This window comes from Theropithecus gelada, chromosome 3, assembly GCF_003255815.1.
Source record: "Theropithecus gelada isolate Dixy chromosome 3, Tgel_1.0, whole genome shotgun sequence".
Classification (NCBI taxonomy): domain Eukaryota; kingdom Metazoa; phylum Chordata; class Mammalia; order Primates; family Cercopithecidae; genus Theropithecus; species Theropithecus gelada.
In genome coordinates this window covers 165,097,033-165,118,635 of record NC_037670.1, presented here as the reverse complement: position 1 = coordinate 165,118,635, position 21,603 = coordinate 165,097,033, and the positions used below count along the sequence as shown (strand labels likewise).

Sequence of the window (21,603 nt, the reverse complement as noted above, 5' to 3'; positions counted from 1 at the left end):
GCTACCACACAGAAAGAGTTTCCTACATGAGAAGAACTCACATTTGCAACTTTCTTCCTTGTTCTTTTCTTCTAGTGACAGATGAGAACAGTGAGTCTGACAGTGACACAGAGGAGAAGCTGAAAGGTGAGGAGAGCTGCTATTGTGCAGGATGCAGGCAGGTGACTTGGAAGCTACAAAGGTGGCCCCTCCTCCTTAGTATGAGGGACAGAAGCGTCCTGCCCGAGCTTGCTTGGCAAAATGTGAACATCTCGGCAGACAGTGGGGCCGCAGGGTGCTCCAGGGCCGGTCTGTGATGGGCATGATCAAAATGGCACTACAGTTGCTGAGAGCCAGGGAGGCTACAGTAACGGCAGCGACCTCTGCTCCCATGCCTCTCCTTATGTCCTGATGTTTTCCATGCTTCAAGGATTGACACTGCGGCCCTAAGGCTTCAGAGACCTGGAGCTTCTGCCCACTTCTGCTCAAATTACTGTGTGATCTGGAGGAAATCACTCAAGATCCAGGGCCTCTAGTTCCTCGTCTGTCTGATGAAGTTGTTGAAATAATTGGTCCCTGTGGGTCTAAAATTAGATAGTCTGGGCCTAGGCTTTAGTGAGTTTTCTGCAATTTTTCAGACCCCAGGGAGAAGCCAAAGAAAGCAAGTCCAGAGGCCAGGCGTGACGGCTCACGCCTGTAATCACAGCACTTTGGGAGGCCGAGGCGGGTGGATCACAAGGTCGGGGGTTCGAGACCAGCATGGCCAACATAGTGAAACCTTGTCACTACTAAAAATACAAAAAATTAGCCAGGTGTGGTGGCAGGTGCCTGTAATCTCAGATACTCGGGAGACTGAGGGAGGAGAATCGCTTGAACCCGGGAGGCAGAGGTTGCAGTGAGCCAAGATTGAGCCATTGCACTTCAGCCTGGGCAACAGAGCGAGACTCCATCTAAAAAAGAAAAAGAAAAAGAAGAAAACAGCAAGTCCAGGTTGCTGAACGAGGTGACAGGGACCCGTCCACTCAGTGACCCTGCTGCATTCGCCTCAGACACCCAGCTGCTCCCAGACTCACCTCTAGAATGAAGCAAGGCCATTTCATTGCAGAGTCAGTGACAGAAGAGGAGGTGGACAGGAGTTCCTGAGTTAGTGGGATCTCTGCCAGTTGAGTCACAAGGGATGTTTATAAAGCTCCCAGCTCCAAAAGTCCTCTAGTCTGGATTCTGTCACATCACACAAACCAAAAGATGAGGGAAATGGGTGAGGGGAGGAGTCACTGTCCCTACCTCATCAGACAGATGAAGGCAGGGACATCTTCAGCCTCTGCCCAGAGTCCAGACAGCAAAACCATGGCAGAGTAGAGCCACGATTCCAGGCTCCTGCACCCTGATTGATTTGGTAGCCAACTGAGTGTTGCTTCTCCCAGAACTTTGGCAGAGATCCCCAGCAAAGAGCTTCCTACTAATTTGTTAGACACAGAAGCACTTTGGGGATTAGAAAAAAGTACTTGAGCTGAGAATTACATAACCTATTGCAGCTCAGTACAGTTCCACATGGGCTCATGGTCATTTCAGGCTCTTTGCGCTCTCTCTCTCTCTCTGTCTCCCTCTTCCTCACCCAGCTCACAGCCAGCGCCTGGTCACCGTGAAGTCCCGCCTGAAGCAGGCGCCTCGGTACCCATCACTTGCCCGGGAGCTCATCGAGTACCAGGAGAGGCAGCTCTTCGAGTATTTTGTGGTTGTGTCTTTGCACAAGAAGCAGGCTGGGGCTGCCTACGTACCAGAACTCACCCAACAGTTCCCTCTGAAGGTACAGGGTGGCCAGGTCCCTGTGGCCTGCCAGGGTTCTAACCATCTCCTTGTTGGGACTCGTGAATTCAGGGAGGTGTGGGAGTCTGAGGACCACCTAGCAGCTAGAATCTTGAAAATGGATCCTAATTAGGGTATATCAGATGGAAAAAAAAATGCTGCTGCTAGAGAATTTGGGAGATCCCAGAAAGGAGAGATTCAGGGACTCAAAAAGTATGGCCAGACAAATACAAAAATTAGCCAGGCATGGTGGTACAGCCTGTAGTCCCAGCTACTCAGGCCGAGACAGGAGAATCACTTGAACCCCGGTGGTGGAGGTTGCAGTGAGCCGAGATCATGCCACTGCACGCCAGCCGGGGCAACAGAGCAAAACTCTGTCTCAAAAAAAAAAAAAAAAAAAAAAAAAGGATGGCCAGAAATGCTTTCTCACTTCCTGTGGTTCCTGTGCTGACCATGCCATCCTCTTTGCTCTTTCCTTCCATCTCTTTATCCAGACAGCCACATCTCTTCTTAACCTAGCCTAGAAGTCTCTTTCCCCTGAAGCCCCAAGTCTCCCTAAGCAGCATCACGCTTGTGTCTGTGCTAAATGTCTGCTTTGCTTGTGTGCTGTGCATCTCTGTGTGTGTCCCTTCCTTTTGTTACAGGACGGGAATCTCAATCCAGACCTCTAGAGAGGGTTCTTGGATCTCAATCCAGACCTCTAGAGAGGGTTCTTGGATCTCGCACAAGAAAGAATTCAGGGCGAGTTCAGCAGAGTAAAGTGAAAGCAAATTTATTAAGAAAGTAAAGGAGGCCAGGTGCGGTGACTCACGCCTGTAATCCCAGTACTTTGGGAGGCCAAGGTGGGCGGATCACTTGAGGTCAGGAGTTGGAGACCAGCCTGGCCAATATGGCGAAACCCCGTCTCTACTAAAAATATGAAAATTAGCTGGGTGTGGTGGTATGCACCTGTAATCCCAGCTACTCGGGAGGCTGAGGCTGGAGAGTCACTTGAACCTAAGCGGCAGAGCTTGCAGTGAGCTGAGATTGCAAAATGTAAAGAAACGAAAGAATGGCTACTCCATAGACAGAGTAGCCCTGAGGGCTGCTGGTTGCCCATTTTTGTGGTTATTTCTTGATTATCTGCTAAACAAGGGGTGGATTATTCATGCCTCCCCTTTTTAGATCATCTAGGGTAACTTCCTGACATTGCCATGGCATTCGTAAACTGTCATGGCACTGGTGGGAGTGTAGCAGTGAGGACGACCAGAGGTCACTCTCATTACCATCTTGGTTTTGGTGGGTTTTGGCTGACTTCTTTACTGCAACCTGTTTTATCAGCAAGATCTTTATGACCTGTATTTTGTGCCGACCTCCTATCTCATTCTGTGACTTAGAATGCTTTAACCATCTGGGAATGCAGCCCAGTAGGTTTCGGCCTCATTTTACCCAGTCCCTACTCAAAATGGAGTCACTGTGGTTCACACACCTCTGACACTTTTACGTCATGGACCATGGTCGTGTGGATTCAGCTTTACTGTATGTTAAATCATGGCACCTAAAATAAAATAAATAAAATAGCACTTAATATAGCCTGAGGCAACATGGCCAATAATTTATAAATTATTCTTAGGCTTTGACATCAGTATTAAAGAGCTTCCACCATATTCTAATTCAGTTCAACTAGAATTTACTAAGAATATATTACATTCAAGCAATTTTCTGCTTGGCCTTAGGGGATTACAGTGATGAACAAAATGTGTCTCCTGTCCTCAAGGAATTTAAACTCTGCCAGGAGGACATAAAATAACCATCTCCCCCCCATCCCCGGAAAAGCATGCAGAGATTCACCAGGTAGAATCTGATGGTCTCTGGACAGACTCATGCCTCAGGGAGGGCAGAAGGGAGAGAGCTTCTGTCCTTGCCCACTCAGGGCCTCCCTTTGCCACCACGACCCAGGCATAACCCCAGCATCTACCAAGGCCCAGATCCCGCTGTCCCCAGGCCTCCCCTCCTTTCCCAGGCTAGCCTTCCTTCCATCCTGCCCACGGTGTTCCAACACCACAATCAAGTCCTATTTTTGGAGTTCAGGATAGCAATTATGTAAATTGAAGTAAACCACAGGCACTGGCCTTCCAAAGGTGACACTCACCTTCCTCTAGTTGTCACACCTCTAAGGAATGAGCCCCTGACACCCCACAACCACGGGTGTGCCCAGATTTTTTTTCCGGCAGGGGCTGCCCGTGGATAAGAGAGGCTGCTGGGTGTGCTCACACTGACTCAACAGAGATCACCGAGGCATGAAGGGTTGTCCTGCTATCCTGTTCATTGCCTTGGGGCCTAACACAACGCTGTTCACATGGCAATGCTTAATCAGTGTTGTAGGAATCAAGGCTGCATTAATTCATGGGTTAGTTAATGACTCACCATAATGATCAAATGATTATTGTTTCCAGCCTGGAGTCACCCACGTTAAATTTTTTTTCTAAAGTAAAGTTGCACAGTCACTGTTTAAAAAGAAACTGATCCAGAAATGTATTGGGAAAGAAATCACTGGTAATCACACCACACAGAGACCATCACTGTTAACATTTTCTTTTTCTTCTGGTCTTTTCTAATGGTGTAATTTTCTTCCAAAAGTGGAATCATACACTGCAGAATTTTTGTATCATGCTGCATGTACTCTTTTGTAAACCTCTCATTATTTATAAGCATATTTAATAAAAATTCTAACACATCATTTTTCAAGTTATATGATGCTCCATTATGTGAGTATTCCCTAGCCTATTTATCTATGTAACCAGTCCCCTTCTGTTGGAAATGTGTCTGGCTACCAGTGTTTGTGTGTGTGTGTGTGTGTGTGTGTGTGTATTCTGTTTGTTTGTTTGTTTTGTTTTGTTTTTTGAGACAGTCTCATTCTATTGCCTGGGCTAGAGTGCAGTGGTGCAATCTTGGCTCACTGCAACCTGCACCTCCCAGGTACAAGCAGTTCTCCTACATCAGCCTCCCGAGTAGCTGGGATTACAGGCATGTATCACCACGCCCAACTAATTTTTGTATTTTTAGTAGAGATGGGGTTTCACCATAACGGCCAGACTGGTCTCAAACTCTTGACCTCAAATGATCCGCCCACCTCAGCCTCCCAAAGTCCTGTGATTACAGGCATGAGCCACCACGCCCAGCCTGTGTGTGTATTTTTGAGACAGGATCTCACTCTTGCTCTTGTTATCCAGGATGGCATGGAGTGGCACGATCACAGCTCACTGCAGCCTCAACCTCCTGGGCTCAAGTGATCCTTCCCGCCTCATCTTCCCAAGTAACTGAAACTACAGGCACATGCAGCCATGCCCAGCTTATTTATTTATTTAGTTAGTTTTATTTATTTATTTATTTTGAGACAGAGTCTCGCTCGTCACCCAGGCTGGAGTGCAGTGGTGTGATCTCAGCTCACTGCAAGCTCCACCTCCCGGGTTCATGCCATTCTCCTGCCTCAGCCTCCCAAGTAGCCGGGACTACAGATGCCCATCACTATGCCCAGCTAATTTTTTGTATTTTTGGTAGAGACAGGGTTTCACCGTGTTAGCCAGGATGGTCTCGATCTCCTGACCTCATGATCCGCCCGCCTCAGCCTCCTAAAGTGCTGGGATTACAGGTGTGAGCCTGTAGTCTCTTTTGTAGAGACAGGTCTTCTTCTGTTGCCCAGGCTGGCCTTGAACTCCTGGACTCAAGTGATCCGCCTACCTTAGCCTCCCAAAGTGCTGGGATCCACTCTGCCTGTTTTTTTTTTTTTTTTTTTTTTTTTGAATGCAATGGTGATCATCCTTGTACATGCCTTTTTACATGTCAGGCATTATCTCCTTGCCTTTGCTCACTTGCTCCCTCTCTAGAAAGGACCTTTTCCTCCTCCTCTCTCTTCTCTTTTTAAACTTTTTTTGTGGGTTTTATCCCTCACTTCTGTCCAGTCACCTGAATCAAGGCACAGTCCCTATCTGCATGCTAATGTTCCATTAAAATGTTTCCTATCCCGTATTTATCTTTGACAGTTCAAGGAGACTGGGCAGTTTTCCAGCCATCTGTGATTGGTTGTATTTGTGGGAGATTTCTGTGTGCAGCTGCCTATAACTGTGCTCCTGTGCATATACGAGCCTGTGTGCGTATACGCTGATAACTCATAGGTTGACGACGTGTGCATAGGCACATGTGTGCCTGTATTTGTGTGTGTCCTATGTGTGATCTGGGGTGGGTGCATGCAAGTAGCGAGTGTGCTGTTGAAAAGGGCTGGAACTTGTTTCCCCACAAGGTCTGCTCTTCAGTCCTGAATGCTGTTTCTTTTGTGGAGAAACTCCTTTGGTATTCTTCCTTCCTTTGGTATTCTTGGCTGGTCCTTTCTTTGGTGTTCTTTATAATTTAAGTCATTCACTCTGTGGTAATTAATGACTCCTTCCTATAATTACACCCCGCCCGTATTTGCTTCTTTGCATGACTGTGCAAGGACAGTCAAAATTACTGTTTAGGGGACAGTCTGAGTTTGTGAATTACCAACTCAAAGACTGTTCCTGGGCCAGTAGGTTCATCTGTGTCGTCGTGGATGGAAGAAAGAACTGTTATATAGAAAATAAATAGTGGCTATTTATTCTGAAGGAGAACAACTAAAGGACAACTAAGTCTTTAAATAGTGACTGTGTTTTACGGATTGATTGCTGTCTCAACCACTAGTATTAGTGGCACCCCATGGCTTCAGCCTGAGGGGAATCATACTGGAAGCCGGTTTTGTTGTTGTTGTTTGTTTGTTTTGAGATGGAGTCTCGCTCTGTGGCCCAGGCTGGAGTGCAGTGGCTTGATCTTAGCTCACTGCAAGCTCCGCCTCCCGGGTTCACACCTTTCTCCTGCCTCAGCCTCCGGAGTAGCTGGGACTATAGGCGCCCGCCATCACGCCCAGCTAATTGTTTTGTATTTTTAGTAGAGACGGGGTTTCACCGTGTTAGCCAGAATGGTCTCGATCTCCTGACCTCATGATCTGCCCACCTCAGCCTCCCAAAGTGCTGGGATTACAGGTGTGAGCCACCGCACCCGGCCAGGAAGCAGTTTTTAAAGTTGAAAACAATCAGCCTGGTGCTCTCTGCCTTTGGATACTCTTCTTCAGAGCCCTCCTCTCCCTGACACTTGGTGACTTTGGGAAGGCTTGTTGACCGTCAGGAACAGTGAACAGGACTACTAGCCTGCCGACTTCAGAAACTGTCTGCAAGGGTGTTTTAAAGTAGAGCTCGGGCCAGGCGCGGTGGCTCACACCTGTAATCCCAACAGTTTGGGAGGCCGAGGCAGGTGGATCATTTGAGGTCAGGAGTTTAAGACTGGCCTGGCCAATATCGTGAAGCCCCGTCTCTATTAAAAATACAAAAATTAGTCGGACGTGGTGGCAGGCACCTATAATACCAGCTACTTGGGAGGCTGAGGTAGGAGAATCACTTGAACCCAGGAGGTGGAGGTTGCAGTGAGCCAAGATTGCAGCATTGTACTCCAGCCTGGGTGACAGAGCAAGACTCCATCTCAAAATATAAATGAATGAATGAATGAATGAATGAATGAATGAATGAATAAATAAAGTGGAGCTCACTAGCAAGCTATTGGAAACAAAGAAATTGATGCAAATTATTACAGAAACAATTTAGGTTAGGGCCAGACACCGTGACTCACGCCTGTAATCCCAACACTCTGGGAGACCAAGGCAGGCAGATCACTTGAGGCCAGGAGTTCAAGATTGGCCTGGCCAACATGGTGAAACCCTGTCTCTACTGAAAATACAAAAAAAAAAAAAAAAAAAGCTAGGTGTGGTGGTGCATGCTTGTAATCCCAGCTACTCAAGAGGCTGAGGCAGGAGAGTCACTTGAACCCATGAGGTAGAGGTTGCAGTGAGCCAAGATCACACCACTGCACTCCAGCCTGGGTGACAGAGTGAGACTCTGTCTCAAAAAAAAAAAAAAAAAAAAAGAAAGGAAGGAAGGAAGGGAGGGAGGGAGGGAGGGAAGGAAGTTAGCCATTATATTTAGGTTAGACATTATCAATTCCTAACCTCAGATATTCAGATATGTGATATTTCAAATTACTGAAGATAACCTTAGCATGATGCCTTTTTCTTTAACTTTTTATAAAGGAAATTTAACAAGTATAAACCTATTAACAATAGCAACAAAGCCTACAATTCTCCTCACATGAAAAAGTACCTGTTTATAAGCAAATATGAATAATAATGAGATAAATAATTAGAAATTATTATTTTGTGTTTCCCAAACTTGTATCTGGGGTGCTTTTTAAAAGCACAGATTGCTGGCTAGGTGTGATGGTATGCACTTGTAAGTCCCGCTACTCAGGATGCTGAAGCAGGAGGATTGCTTGAGCCCAGGAATTCAAGTCCAGCCTGGGCAAGATAGCAAAACTCTGGCTCTAAAAAATATCTATTTATACATAGAGAGACCAAAAAATCACAAATTTCTGTTCATAAGCAAAACAAACAAACTCACGACTTTAAATATAATCTCTAAATCAGACTTCATTAATTCATCCTGTCCCTTTTTTTTTTCTTTTTTTTTTTTGAAATGGAGTCTTGCTCTATCGCCCAGGCTGGAGTGCAGTGGTGTGATCTCGGCTCACTGCAAGCTCCACCTCCCGGGTTCACGCCATTCTCCTGCCTCAGCCTCCCGAGTAGCTGGGACTACAGGCGCCCACCACCACACCCAGCTAATTTTTTTTTTTTTTGTATTTTTAGTAAAGACAGGGTTTCACCATGTTAGCCAGAATGGTCTCGATTTCCTGACCTTGTGATCTGCCCGCCTTGGCCTCCCAAAGTACTGGGATTACAGGCGTGAGCCACCGTGCCCAGCTCTTTTTCTTTTTTCTCAGACAGCATCTTGCTCTGTTGCCCAGGCTGGAGTGCAGTGGTGTGATCTCAGCTCACTGCAACCTCCGCCTCCTGGGTTCAAGTAGTTCTCATGCCTCAGCCTCCCAAGCAACTGAGAGTACAGGTGCCCGCCACCACACGTGGCTAATTTTTTTGTATTTTTAGTACAGATGGGGTCTTGCTGTGTTGGCCAGGCTGGTCTCAAACTCCTGACCCCAGGTGATTCACTGGCCTCAGCCTCCCAAAGTGCTGGGATTACAGGTGTGAGCCACCACGCCAGGCCCTTGTTCTTTTTTTTTTTTTTTTTTCCATAGACATGGGACCTCACTATGTTGCCCCAGCTGGTTTTGAACTCCTGGCCTCAAGTGATCCTCCTGCCTTGGCCTCCCAAAGTGCTCATCCTGTTCTTTAACAAGATAACATTCATCCGGTCTTTGATATGTCAGATACTGTATGATGTGCTAGAATCTCATAGAGAGAGAGAGAGAAAAAAGATTAGATCATTTTTCTTCCTAGTTCGAACATTAACTCATGTGACCTGGACACATCACGTCACACCTCAGGGCTTATTTCCTTCTTGCTGAAATAAGAATGTCAGGCTGGATGGCGTCACACTTCCTTCTAGTTCCAACACTCAAAGACTGTCTGAAATTAGTTGAATTTCCCAGCATAATATGGTTTTACTGAATGTATTCACTGAGAGTGTTGTAAGTCTTTGCCTGGAGTGAGAAGGGACTGCTTTGCCTGGGCCCAGAGATAGAAAGGCCTGATTGGAGGCTCTGCCCTCCCGTTTCCTGAGCCTCCTATTTGGAAAAGACCCCTGGCAGTGTTTTTTTATTCATTGAAATAGTTACATTCTAGAATGTCAAGCGGAGAAGCATAGATAACGTTTCTCTCAAGCATACTGTTTTTTCCTCCCGACTTCTCCCAGAGGTGTATAGCTGGAACTGCCCTGGGGGGAAGAACGCCCCAGCAGACTGAGCTGCAAGCCCTTCCCAAGGGAAGAGGTTAAGGCGGCAGTCACAAATGTGGAGAGGTGGGAGAGGCCATCCTTGCCATCATCTGCCTCACCCTCCCACGCTGGGGTTTGTTCTCGAACCGTCTCTCACCTTTCTCCCTGCAGTTGGAAAGATCTTTCAAGTTCATGAGAGAGGCTGAGGACCAACTGAAGGCCATTCCCCAGTTCTGTTTCCCTGATGCCAAGGATTGGGTTCCTGTCCAGCAGTTCACCAGGTACGAGCTGGCTTCTCCCCTTCCCAGCCCCAAAGACTAAGGTGGGACTTAGAGATGGGGTTACAGGTGGCAGACCCCATGAGTCATTCCCACCGTGAAGCAATCCTGATGGGCCCTGGCCTAGAGCTTTCCCCCAGGGGGTGTTTTTAAAGCTTCCCTGAAGGTGAGAGTCACCTGCCCAGCATGCAGACCTCCCAGGCCTCCCACTCAATCTGGGGATGTTTGTTTCAGAAGCCTCCCGGAAGGTAATTCTTAGCCTGGGAAAAGTTAGGGCAACATTGCCCTTCCCCGTTCTCATCCTGAAACATCTCTTCAGTCTCCTATCCAGCTGTTTCTTGGATTGGGATCCGTTTACATTTCTGCTTCATCTTGTGTTTTTATTATCAGATGTTTCAGCATTTGGCCAAACTCAGTAGGCTGCGGGTCCTGTCTTTAAGGGGTACTGCGTTCCTTGAGGGTGGCTCAGCAGTCTTTAAGGACCGTCCAAGCCTTGGGGCTGCTCTGTACAGACCATGACCTGAGAGAGCTGCCCCGGGGCAATTCCAAGAGGGGCACAGAACCATCCCACTCTTCCGCTGCTCTCTCACCGAGTCACATCCCCAGATGAGCAGATGTCACTGCACTCACACATGCTCGGCTCCCTAAGGACAGCACCCCAGGTGCTTCCCTCTCTTCAGCCTCCAGAGTCAATGACAGTTGTGTTTTGTAAAGTGGGGCAGCCCAGGTGATTGAATGATGGGAGAGCCCTGAGCTAGGCATGGTGGCGAGCGCCTGTAATCCCAGCTACTCGGGGAAGCTGGGGCAGGAGAATTGCTTGAACCTGGGAGGCGGAGGTTGTGGTGAGCCGAGATCACACCACTGCACCCCAGCCTGGGCAACCAAGTAAGACTCTGCCTCGGAAAAAAAAAAAAAAAAAGAAAAAATGATGGGAGAGCCCTGGATGGAAACAAAGTACCACATTTCCTCTCAGGCCACAGCAACACTTTAGTTCTCAGTCTCACTGACTTTTTTTTTTTTTTTTTTTTTTTTTTTTGAGATGCAGTCTTGCTTCTTCCTCCAAGCTGGAGTGTAATGGCATGATCTTGGCTGACTGCTACCTCCGCCTCCTGGGTTCAAGCAATTCTCTTGCCTCAGCCTCCCCAGTAGCTGGGAGTACAGACATGTGCCACCATGCCTGGCTAACTTTTGTATTTTTAGTAGAGACGGGGTTTCACCCTATTGGCCAGGTGGGTCTCGAACTCCTGACCTCAAGTGATCCACCCACCTCGGCCTCCCAAAGTGCTGGGATTACAGGCATGAGCCACCATGCCCAGCCCAGTCTCACTGACATTTACTTTGAAGCTATGGGTGACCTGTGTCTCAGCACGGACAGGGACAGGTGGGACGGGGAGTGGCCTTTCCTACGGCCTCCTGCAGTGCGTCCCCTGGCTGCTCACTGCCACCCCTTGCTGCAGAGTGATGAGGTGTCTTTGGTTTTGTTTTGCTTTGTTATGCGTTTGTGTTTTCCCAACCACAGTGAAACATTCTCATTTGTCTTAACTGGAGAAGATGGGAGCAGAAGGTTCGGTTACTGCCGAAGACTGCTGGTGAGTACAGTCTGCTTTCAGCCTGCAAGAGCCTTGTGGACAGCCAGGTCTGACTTCCTGGTCCCATGAGACTGAGATTCCCCAATGGGCCACAGGAGGAGAAGGAGCAGGGGGAGTGGCAGGTGAATCAGGATAGTTAATACCACAGAAAAAAGCTGGCACGGTGGCTCATGCCTATAATCTCAGCACTTTGGGGGGATGAGGGGGACAGATCACTTGAGACCAGGAGTTCGAGACCAGCCTGGGTAACAAAATGAGGCCCCAGCTCTATTTTAAAAATGTATACTAAAAAATTAAAAATTAAAAAACAGGAATTGAGGGTGCTCACCTGAGTCTTCTTGGTAGGTGGCAATGTCCGTTTCCATCAGAAAGAAAATACTTTTATTTCATTTTGAGACAGGGTCTCACTCTGCTGCCTGGGCTGGAGTGCAGTGGATCATGTTTCACTGTAGCCTCGACCTCCCCAGCTCAGGTGATCCTCCTGCCTCAGCCTCCCAAGTAGCTGGGACCACAGGCATGTACCACCACACATGGCTAATTTTAAAATTATTTTTAGAGACAGGATCTTGCTATGTTGCCCAGGCTGGTCTCGAACTCTTGGGCTCAAGCAGTCTTCCCACTTTGGCCTCCCAGTGTGCTGGGATTACAGGCATGAACCACTGCAACTGGACAGAAATACTTTCTCCATTATTTTTCCTGCCAAATAAAAGACCTTTCTCTCTTTAAGCAAAATATTTTTTTCTAATAAAACGTGCCAAACAGACCCTGATCACTGAGAGAGAACATTCAGAATGGTTGCTAAGGAGAGAAGACTCAAATAATTCAAGAATGTCCCCTTCAGAAGAATCACCTTTAAAAGTCAGGAACTTATTTCAGTGCAATGATCCTGCTAAAGCATTTTAGAATTGTTATTTTGGGGCCCGTTCTTTTGAAAATCCTCAGTAATGGTGAATCTTTTTCCACTGAGAATATACTTGAGTCCCTGAAATAGGCTGAAAAACTTTAGAGTCAAGTATAATGCATGGCACATAGTAGGTGTTCAAGAAACATTTTTTGAATTAATCAGTAAAATAAAAAGCATGGATAACTGAAAAAGTTAAGTGAGATAATAATTTTGTTGATCAAATTACTTTAGGGTTAAAGTATTGAGATTGAGGTCGGGCACAGGCTCACGCCAGTAATCCTAGCACTTTGGGAGGCCGAGGTGGGCAGATTGCTTGAGCTCAGGAGTTCAAGACCAGCTTGGCCAACATGGTGAAGCCCTATCTCTACTAAAAATACAAAAAAATAGCTGGGCATGGTGATACACGCCTGTAATTCCAGCTATTCAGGAGGCTGAGTCACAAGAATCTCTTGAACCCAGGAGGTAGAGGCTGCAGTGAGCTGAGATCGCGTCACTGCACTCCAGTCTGGACAACAGAGCAAGACTCTGTCTCCAGAAATAAATAAATAAAATTTTTTTTTAAGTATTGAGATTGGGCAGGGTGCCGTGGCTCTCTCCTGCAATCCCAGCACTTTGGGAGGCCGAGGTGGACAGACTACAAGGTCAGGAGTTCGAGACAAGCCTGGCCAATATGGTGAAACCCCTTCTCTACTAAAAGCACAAAAATTAGCGGGGCGTGGTGGTATGCACCTGTAATCCCAGCTACTTGGGAGGCTGAGGCAGGAGAATCGCTTGAACCCGGGAGGTGGAGGTTGCAGTGGGCCAACATCGTTCCACTGTACTCCAGCCTGGTGACAGAGTGAGACACCGTCTCAAAAAAAAAAAAAAAAGTATTGAGATTGATCTTTTTTTTTTTTGGTTTGAAAATGAGCTTAAAATTGAGTTTTCAGAAAGATCTTCAGAAATGATTTCTCACTTGAAATTATCATTATAATAAACGTATAGTGATAACAAACAATTGTAACAAACATTATAATAAACACAATGGGATAACAACTTACTTTATTGGGTTTTCCAGAGCTACGATATGTGGAAACATCTGGCACTTGATAGTTTCCCAAAAAACTTGTGGGTTCCTTTCTTCCCTGAGGTTGTCAACACTCATAATTCCCTTGTGTTTCTCTCCAAAAAGCCTGGAGGCAAAGGGAAGCGCCTTCCTGAAGTTTACTGCATTGTGAGCCGCCTGGGATGCTTCAGCCTCTTTTCAAAGGTGAGAACTTGGACCTCAGAGAAAGAGGAAGGGAAGGAACGCGAGAGCTCTAGAGGGGTCCAGGGAATACCCCCATGTCCTGGGCCTTCTCTCGTTTTATTCTCTACCTACTTCCCTTCCCATTTCTTCACTCCTCTCCTCATCACCCCTCTATTCTCTCACCAGTGGTTCAGGAAATGAGAGTTGATGGGCCTGGTGCGGTGGTGGGGTGGCTCATGCCTGTAATCCCAGCACTTTGGGAGTCTGAGGCGGGCGGATCACTTGAGGTCAGGAGTTCAAGATGAGCCTGACCAGCATGGTGAAAGCCCATCTCTGCTAAAAATACAAAAAAAATTAGCCGGGCATGGTGGTGACTGCCTGTAGTCCCAGTTATCGGGAGGTTGAGGCAGGAGAATCACTTGAACCTGGGAGGTGGAGGTTGCAGTGAGCCGAGATCATGCCATTGCACTCCAGCCTGGGTGACAGAGCAAGACTCCGTCTCAAAAAAAAAAAAAAAAAAAAAGAGTTAATGAAGGGCCAGGTTCAGAAAGTGTGTGTGGTGCAGGGAGGGTGAGACAATTGAAGTTGAGAAAGGGAGGGGTGGAGGACCCTCCCAGAATATTGCAGGTGTTTTATTTTTCTTCTTCTGAGCATTGCCTTTTGTCATATGAGCTTTGGCGTGAAAAAGGCTACTATAATAGATGGATAGGTGTGTACCCACGTGTATATGTGTCATGTATGTATAACAGTTTTGTGGAGGGGGGATTAATTATTTTAATAGTGCTCTAAGATTATCAAAATATTCATATAATTTGGTCTTCTTTTCTGGAAAATGAGCCAATATATGAACACATAGGAATTGCCATATTGAATTAGCTCATCTACCCCAGTATTCTGGATTGGTATATAGGAAAGAATTACTATCCTATATGATGCTGATCTCAAAAACTAGGTATAATCCAACATCATTTCCTATATTAACCAGACATAAGTGTCTAATTCATAATTTTTTTTTTCTTTTTTTGAGACAGAGTCTCACTCTGTCACCCAGGCCAGAGTGCGGTGGCGCGATCTCGGCTCACTGCCACCTACACCTCCCAGGTTCAAGCAATTCTTTTGCCACAGCCTCCTGAGTAGCTGGAATTATAGGCACGTGCCACCACGCCTGGCTAATTTTGTATTTTTAGTACAGATGGGGTTTCACCATGTTGCTCAGGCTGGTCTCAAACTGACCTCAAGTGATCCACCCACCTTGGCCTCCCAAAGTGCTGGGATTATAGGCGTGAGCCACCGCATCCGACCTAATTGATAAATTTATTTTCAGTCCTTCTTGAGTATATAGATCTGTCTGAGCTTGCTTTTGGGAATTGAAGTTTGTGCACCTACGGTCCATGGATGTTAAAGCAGTACTCCCTAAAAGCATTTCTTTTTTGTTTGTTTGTTTCTTTGTTTTTTTGAGACGGAGTCTCACTCTGTTGCCAGGCTGGAGTGCAGTGGCGCAATCTTGGCTCACTGCAGCCTCCACCTCCTGGGTTGAAGCAAATTCTCCTGCCTCAGCCTCCTGAGTAGCTGGGACTACAGGCACATGCCACCACACCCAGCTAATTTTTGTGTTTTTAGTAGAGACGGGGTTTCACCGTGTTAACCAGGATGGTCTCCATCTCCTGACCTCATGATCCACCCACCTCGGCCTCCTAAAGTGCTGGGATTACAGGCTTGAGCCACTGCACCTGGCCCCTAAAAGCATTTCTATAAAAAAGCCTTCCTCCTGCCCGCCCTCTCCCTAAATTCAGAAGAAGCCTGAATTATACAGATACAGTGTGATCTCTTCCCGTGGTAGAACTTGTACTTCTCTGCAAGTCTGTTTGAAAGAATTAATGTCTGGTCAGGAGGCTGAGACCGGTAGATCACTTGAGCCCAAGAGTTCGAGGCTGTGCTGAGCTGTGATCGCATCACTGCACTCCAGCCTGGGAAAACTAGCGAGACCCTGTCTCTAATTAAAAAACAAAAAACAAAAGAAGGCCAGGTACAGTGTCTCACACCTATAATCCTAGTACTTTGGGCGGCCAAGGCAGGAGGATCGCTTGAGCCCACGAGTTCAAGACCAGACTAGGCAACATGGTGAAACCCTGTCTCTACAAAAAATACAAAAAAATTAGCCAGGCATGGTAGTGTGCACCTGTAGTTCCAGCTACCTGGGAGGCTGAGAGGTGGGAGGATTGCTTGAGCCTAGGAGGCTAGGCTGCAGCGAGCCACGTTCACACCAGTACACTCCAGCCTTGGCGATAGAGTGAGACCCTGTCAAGAAAGAAAAGGAAAAAAAAGAAAAGAAAGAGAAATAAAGAGAAAGATAAAGAGGAAGGGAGGGAGGGAGGGAGGGAGGGGAGGGGAGAAGAGGGAGGAAGGAAGAGGGGGAGGGAAAGGAAGGAAAGAAAGGAAAATGAAAGGAAAAAGAAAGAAGGAAAATGAATGCTATCAGTGTAATCTTAGCCAGGGTCTCCCCTCTCCACCAGAAGTGGTCGTCATTTTATGTTGGGGTTGGCCATTGGCGAGGTCTAGCAGGCTAGGCATTACTGCTCAGGCCAGTCTTTCATGTGATTTGTTTACATATGAAGTAAGGTTAGAGGTCATAGCCTTTGTTGTTGTCAGAATGCTTATGAACACGGGAAGTAAAACAGCTCATGTGAGTTAGGCCAGCTTCCAAGTGGAGGCTTTGAAGTTCACATAAGCGTCCTTGCTGTCATGGGCAGGGGACGTGAAGCCAGTAAATGTGCTAACATACTTCTGTGATGCAGAGTCCTTGGTTTTCCTGTCTGTTTTCTGACCAGGGATGTTTTAGGAGCACAGTGTGATGACTTGCTGAAGACCACACAGCAGATATTCAGGAGAGAACCGGAACCAGAGCTTTAGCTAACTGAGCCCAGGAACTTGAGCTATTTCTAGGTGTGGGGCAAGGATGGCCAAAATGGCATATTGTCCTTTAGAACAGAAAGGAGTCATGGAGAAGAAGAAGAAGAGAGCAGCTCTTAGAATCTCTGAAGGAAAGGGTATCAGTGAACAATTGCTCTAGTAATACCATCTAATGAACCACAGAGCCTTCAATATTCAATCGTTTGTTCTCCCAGCTGTGAGGTCAGCTGGGGTTTGGGCTTGGCAAGTATTGTGAAGAGGCTGGGTTGGCTGATTGAGGCTGGCTGGTTGGCTGATCTAGCTGCTCTAGAGGCTGCAAGTCTGGGCGCAGGCCTGCTCCACATGTCTCCCATACTCCTAGACAGTGAGATGGCCCACATGTGCTCTTCTCGTGGCAATGGCGGAGGCACAAGAGGGCACACAAAACACAAAGGCAGGCCTCCTAAGGCCTGGACAGAGAACTCGCATGGCAATGCTTCTGCCTCATTCTGCCCAGTATCCCAAAAGCTTTTTTTCTTTTTTTTTTTTTTTGAGATGGAGTCTTGCTCTGTCGCCCAGACTGGAGTGCAGTGGCGCGATCTCGGTTTACTGCAACCTCCGCCTCCCAGGTTCAAGTGATTCTCCTTCCCAGCCTCCTGAGTAGCTGAGATTATAGGCACCTGCCACCACACCCAGCTAATTTTTGTATTTTTAGTAGAGACAGGGTTTCACCATGTTGGCCAGGCTGGTCTTGAACTCCTGACCTCAGGTAACCTGCCTGCCTCTGCCTCCCAAAATGCTAGGATTACAGGCATGAGCCCCTGTGCCCGGCCACAAGCTTTTTTTAATTACTGTCCCCCAAAGCAGCCTTTTTAGATGTGTTTTCCTTAACTGCCTCCCCCAAAATTCTTATTAATTTTTTTCATATTATTGTCTTTTTTTTGTGCTAAAATACATACATAACGAAAAATTTACCATCTTAACCATTTTAACAGTTCAGTGGCATTACATCCACATCATTGTGCAACTATCACCACCATCTATCTCCAGAGCTTTTTCATCTCCCCCAACAGAAACTCTGTACCCATTGAGGCCAAGCGTGGTGGCTCACGCCTGTAATCCCAGCACTCTGGGAGGCTGAGGTGGGGATCACCTAAGGTCATGAGTTCAAGACCAGCCTGACCAACATGGTGAAACCCTATCTCTACTAAAAATACAAAAATTAGCTAGAGCCAGATGCAGTGGCTCACACCTGTAATCCCAGCACTTTGGGAGACTGAGGCAGGCAGATCACCTGATGCCAGGAGTTCAACACCAGCCTGGCAAACATGGTGAAACCCCGTTTCTACTAAAAATACAAAAATTAGCCAGGGCTGAGGCAGGAGAATCACTTGAACCTGGGAAGCAGAGGTTGCAGTGAACCAAGATCGCACCACTGCACTCCAGCCTGGGCAACAACAGCGAAACTCCGGCTCAAAAAAAAAAAAAAAAAAAAATTAAGTGAATGTGGTGGTGAGCGTCTGTAATCCCAGCTACTCAGGAGGCTGAGGCAGGAGAATCGCTGGAACCTGGGAAGCAGAGGTTGCAGTGAGCCAAGATCACGCCATTGCACTCCAGCCTAGACAACAAGAGCGAGACTCCATCTCAAAAGAAAAAAGAAACTCTGTACTCATTAAACAATAATTTCCCATTTCCCCCACCAACCCCTTACCATCGCCATTCTACTTTCTATTTTTATGAATTTGAGGATTCTAGGAGCATCATAGAGGTAGAACCATGCAATAGCTGTCCTTTTGTGACTGACTTCAATTCACTTAGCATAATATTTTCAGGGTTCACTCATGTTGTAGCATGTATCTGTACTTCATTCCTTTTGTGGCTGAATGATATTCCACTGTATGTATGTACAACATTTTATTTATCCATTTGGTATGTACAACATTTTATTTATCCATTTATCCATTGATGGACATTTGAGTGGTTTCCACATTGTGGCCATTGTGAATTATGCTGCTAGGAACACACGTGTACAAATAAACATCTATTCAAGTCCCTGCTTCAATTCTTTTGGGTATACACCCAGAAATAGAGTTGCTGGATCATATGTTAATTCTATTTAGTTTTTTGAGGAACTGCCATCCTGTCTTTTTAATTTTAATAATACATTTTATTTAACAGAATATGTCCAAAATATTATTTTATTTCAGCATATAATTGACATGAAAAAAAATCATTGATATATTTTATATTCTTAATTGTCTATTTTGAGGGCTGGGCACGGCGGCTCACACCTGTAATCCTAGCACTTTGGGAGGCCAAGGTGGTTGGATCACCTGAGGTCAGGAGTTCCAGCCTGGCCAACATGGCAAAATTCCATCTCTACTAAAAGTACAAAAATTAGCCGGGTGCGGTGGCACGTGCCTGTAATCCCAGCTACTTGAGAGGCTGAGGCATGAGAATCACTTGAACCCAGGAGGCAGAGGTTGCAGTGAGCCAAGATTGGGCCATTGCACTCCAGCCTGGGCAACAGAGCAAGACTCAATCTCAAAAAATAAAAAAATTTTTAAAAAGTCCGGGCACAGTGACTCATTCTTGTAACTCCAGCACTTTGGAAGGCCGAGATGGGCAGATCACGAGGTCAGGAAATCAAGACCATCCTGGCTAACACGGTGAAACCCTGTCTCTACTAAAAAAATACAAAAAAATTAGCCGGGCATGGTGGCAGGCACCTGTCGTCCCAGATACTCGGGGGGCTGAGGCAGGAGAATGATGTGAACCTGGGAGGTGGAGCTTACAGTGAGCTGAGATTGTGCCACTGCACTCCAGCCTGGGCGACAGAGCGAGACTCCGTCTCAAAAAAAAAAAAAAAAAAAAATGTGTATTTTGAAATTTAGTTGGTATTTTACACTTTTTTTGGAGGCTGAGGCACAAGAATCACTTGAACCCAGGAGACGGAGGTTGCAGTGAGCCAAGATTGCACCCTTGCACTCCAGCCTGAGCAACAGAGCAAGACTCAGTCTCAAAAAAAACAGAAAAGAAGAGAAAGATTGTGTATTTTGAAATTCAGTTGGTATTTTACACTTTTTTTTTAAGATGATTTGCTCTTGTTGCCCAGGCTGGAGTGCAATGGCATGGTGTCGGCCCAATGCAACCTCTGCCTACTGGATTCAAGCAATTCTCCTGCTTCAGCCTCCTAAGTAGCTAGGAGTACAGGCACCTGCCACCACGCCCAGCTAATTTTGTAGTTTTAGTAGAGACAGGGTTTCACCATGTGGGCCAGGCTGGTCTCGAACTCCCAACCTCAGGTGATCCGCCCACCTTGGCCTCCCAAAGTGTTGGGATTACAGGTGGGAGCCACCATGCCCAGCTGGTATTTTACACTTAACAGTACATCTGGGCCGGGCGCAATGGCTCACACCTGTAATCCCAGCACTAGGAGGACGAGATGGGCAGATCACCTGAGGTCGGGAGTTTGAGACAGCCTGAACAACATGGAGAAACCCCATCTCTACTAAAACTACAAAATTAGCCAGGCGTGGTGGTGCACGCCTGTAATCGCAGCTACTCAGGAGGCTGAGGCAGGAAAACCGCTTGAACCTGGGAGGCGGAGGTTGTAGTGAGCCAAGATCGTGCCAATGCACTCCACCCTGGGCAACAAGAGCAAAACTGTCTCAAAAAAATAAAAAATAATAAAAAATGAAAAAAAAACTCTGAATTCAGACTAGCCATATTTCAAGGGCTCAACAGCTACATGTGATACTTTTATAAATGGCAGTTTTTAAAAATAGAGACTGGGTCTCACTATGTTGCCCAGGCTATAATGCAGTGGCATGATCATAGCTCATTGCAGCCTCAAATTCCTGGGCTCAAGCAATCCTCCTGCCTCAGCCTCCCAAGTAGCTGGGATTACAGGTGTGTGCCACCTTACACAGCTTCATAAATGGCATTTTAATTTAGACTCTTCGATTTACAATTAGATTGTGGAGAGTTTGGATTTTGTTTTTTTTTTGTTTGTTTGTTTTTAGTTTTTTAGTAGTAGCTTTATTGAGATATAATTCACATACCATGCGATTCACTCATTTAAAGTACACAATTTGCTGAGCACAGTGGCAAGTACCTGTAGTCTCAGCTACTCAGGAGGCTGATGTAGGAGGACACTTCAGCCCAGAAGTTGAAGGCAAGCCTGGGCAACCTAGCAAGACCCGCATCTCTAAAAGAATAAAAAAATATACAGTTCAATGGCTTTTAGCATATTCACAGAGTTATACAAGCATCACCACAATTTTAGAACATTTTCATCACCCCAACAAAACATCCTATACCTATTAGCAGTTACTCCCTAACTCTAAGCAACCTTCAGTCCGCTTTCTGTCTCTCTGGATTTTTCTATTCTGGACATTTCATCTAAGTGGAATCATACACTAGATGGCCTTTTATAACTAGCTTCTTTCACTTAGCATAATGTCTTCAAGAGTTATCCAGGCCGGGCGCGGTGGCTCAAGCCTGTAATCCCAGTACTTTGGGAGGCCGAGACGGGCGGATCACGAGATCAGGAGATCGAGACCATCCTGGCTAACACGGTGAAACCCCGTCTCTACTAAAAAAAATACAAAAAACTAGCTGGGCGAGGTGGCGGGCGCCTGTAGTCCCAGCTACTCGGGAGGCTGAGGTGGGAGAATGGCTTGAACCTGGGAGGCGGAGCTTGCAGTGAGCTGAGATCTGGCCACTGCACTCCAGCCTGGGCGACAGAGCCAGACTCCATCTCAAAAAAAAAAAAAAAAAAAAAAAGAGTTATCCAAGTTATAGCATATATCAGCACTTTGATGGCTAAATAATATTCCATTATATGGATATAGCACATTTTGTTTATCATTTCCTCAGTTAATGGACATTTAAGTTTCTTCCATGTTGTGGCTATCATGAATAATGCTGCTACAGACAATCACGTACAAATTTTTATGTGAACATATATGTTTTCATTTTTTTTGGGTAGGGACCTAGGAGTGCTATGTGCTGGGTCATATGGTAACTCTATGTTTAACCTTTTGAGGAACTACCAGACTGTTCTCCAGAGTGGCTTCACTATTTACATTCCTACCAGCAG

The 21,603-nt window shown here is 46.4% G+C and overlaps 1 protein-coding gene across 2 annotated transcripts in view; it reads left to right on the top strand.

The window, feature by feature from the left end:
- DENND2A (DENN domain containing 2A) overlaps window positions 1-21,603 on the top strand; it is a 125,816-nt gene that overhangs the window by 70,466 nt on the left and 33,747 nt on the right. For both annotated transcript variants that reach the window (XM_025379886.1, XM_025379885.1), the window contains exons 8-12: window positions 76-126; window positions 1,599-1,786; window positions 9,783-9,892; window positions 11,409-11,478; window positions 13,554-13,631. In XM_025379886.1, the coding sequence (XP_025235671.1) occupies window positions 76-126; window positions 1,599-1,786; window positions 9,783-9,892; window positions 11,409-11,478; window positions 13,554-13,631 (497 nt within the window). The remainder of the gene's footprint in view (window positions 1-75; window positions 127-1,598; window positions 1,787-9,782; window positions 9,893-11,408; window positions 11,479-13,553; window positions 13,632-21,603) is intronic.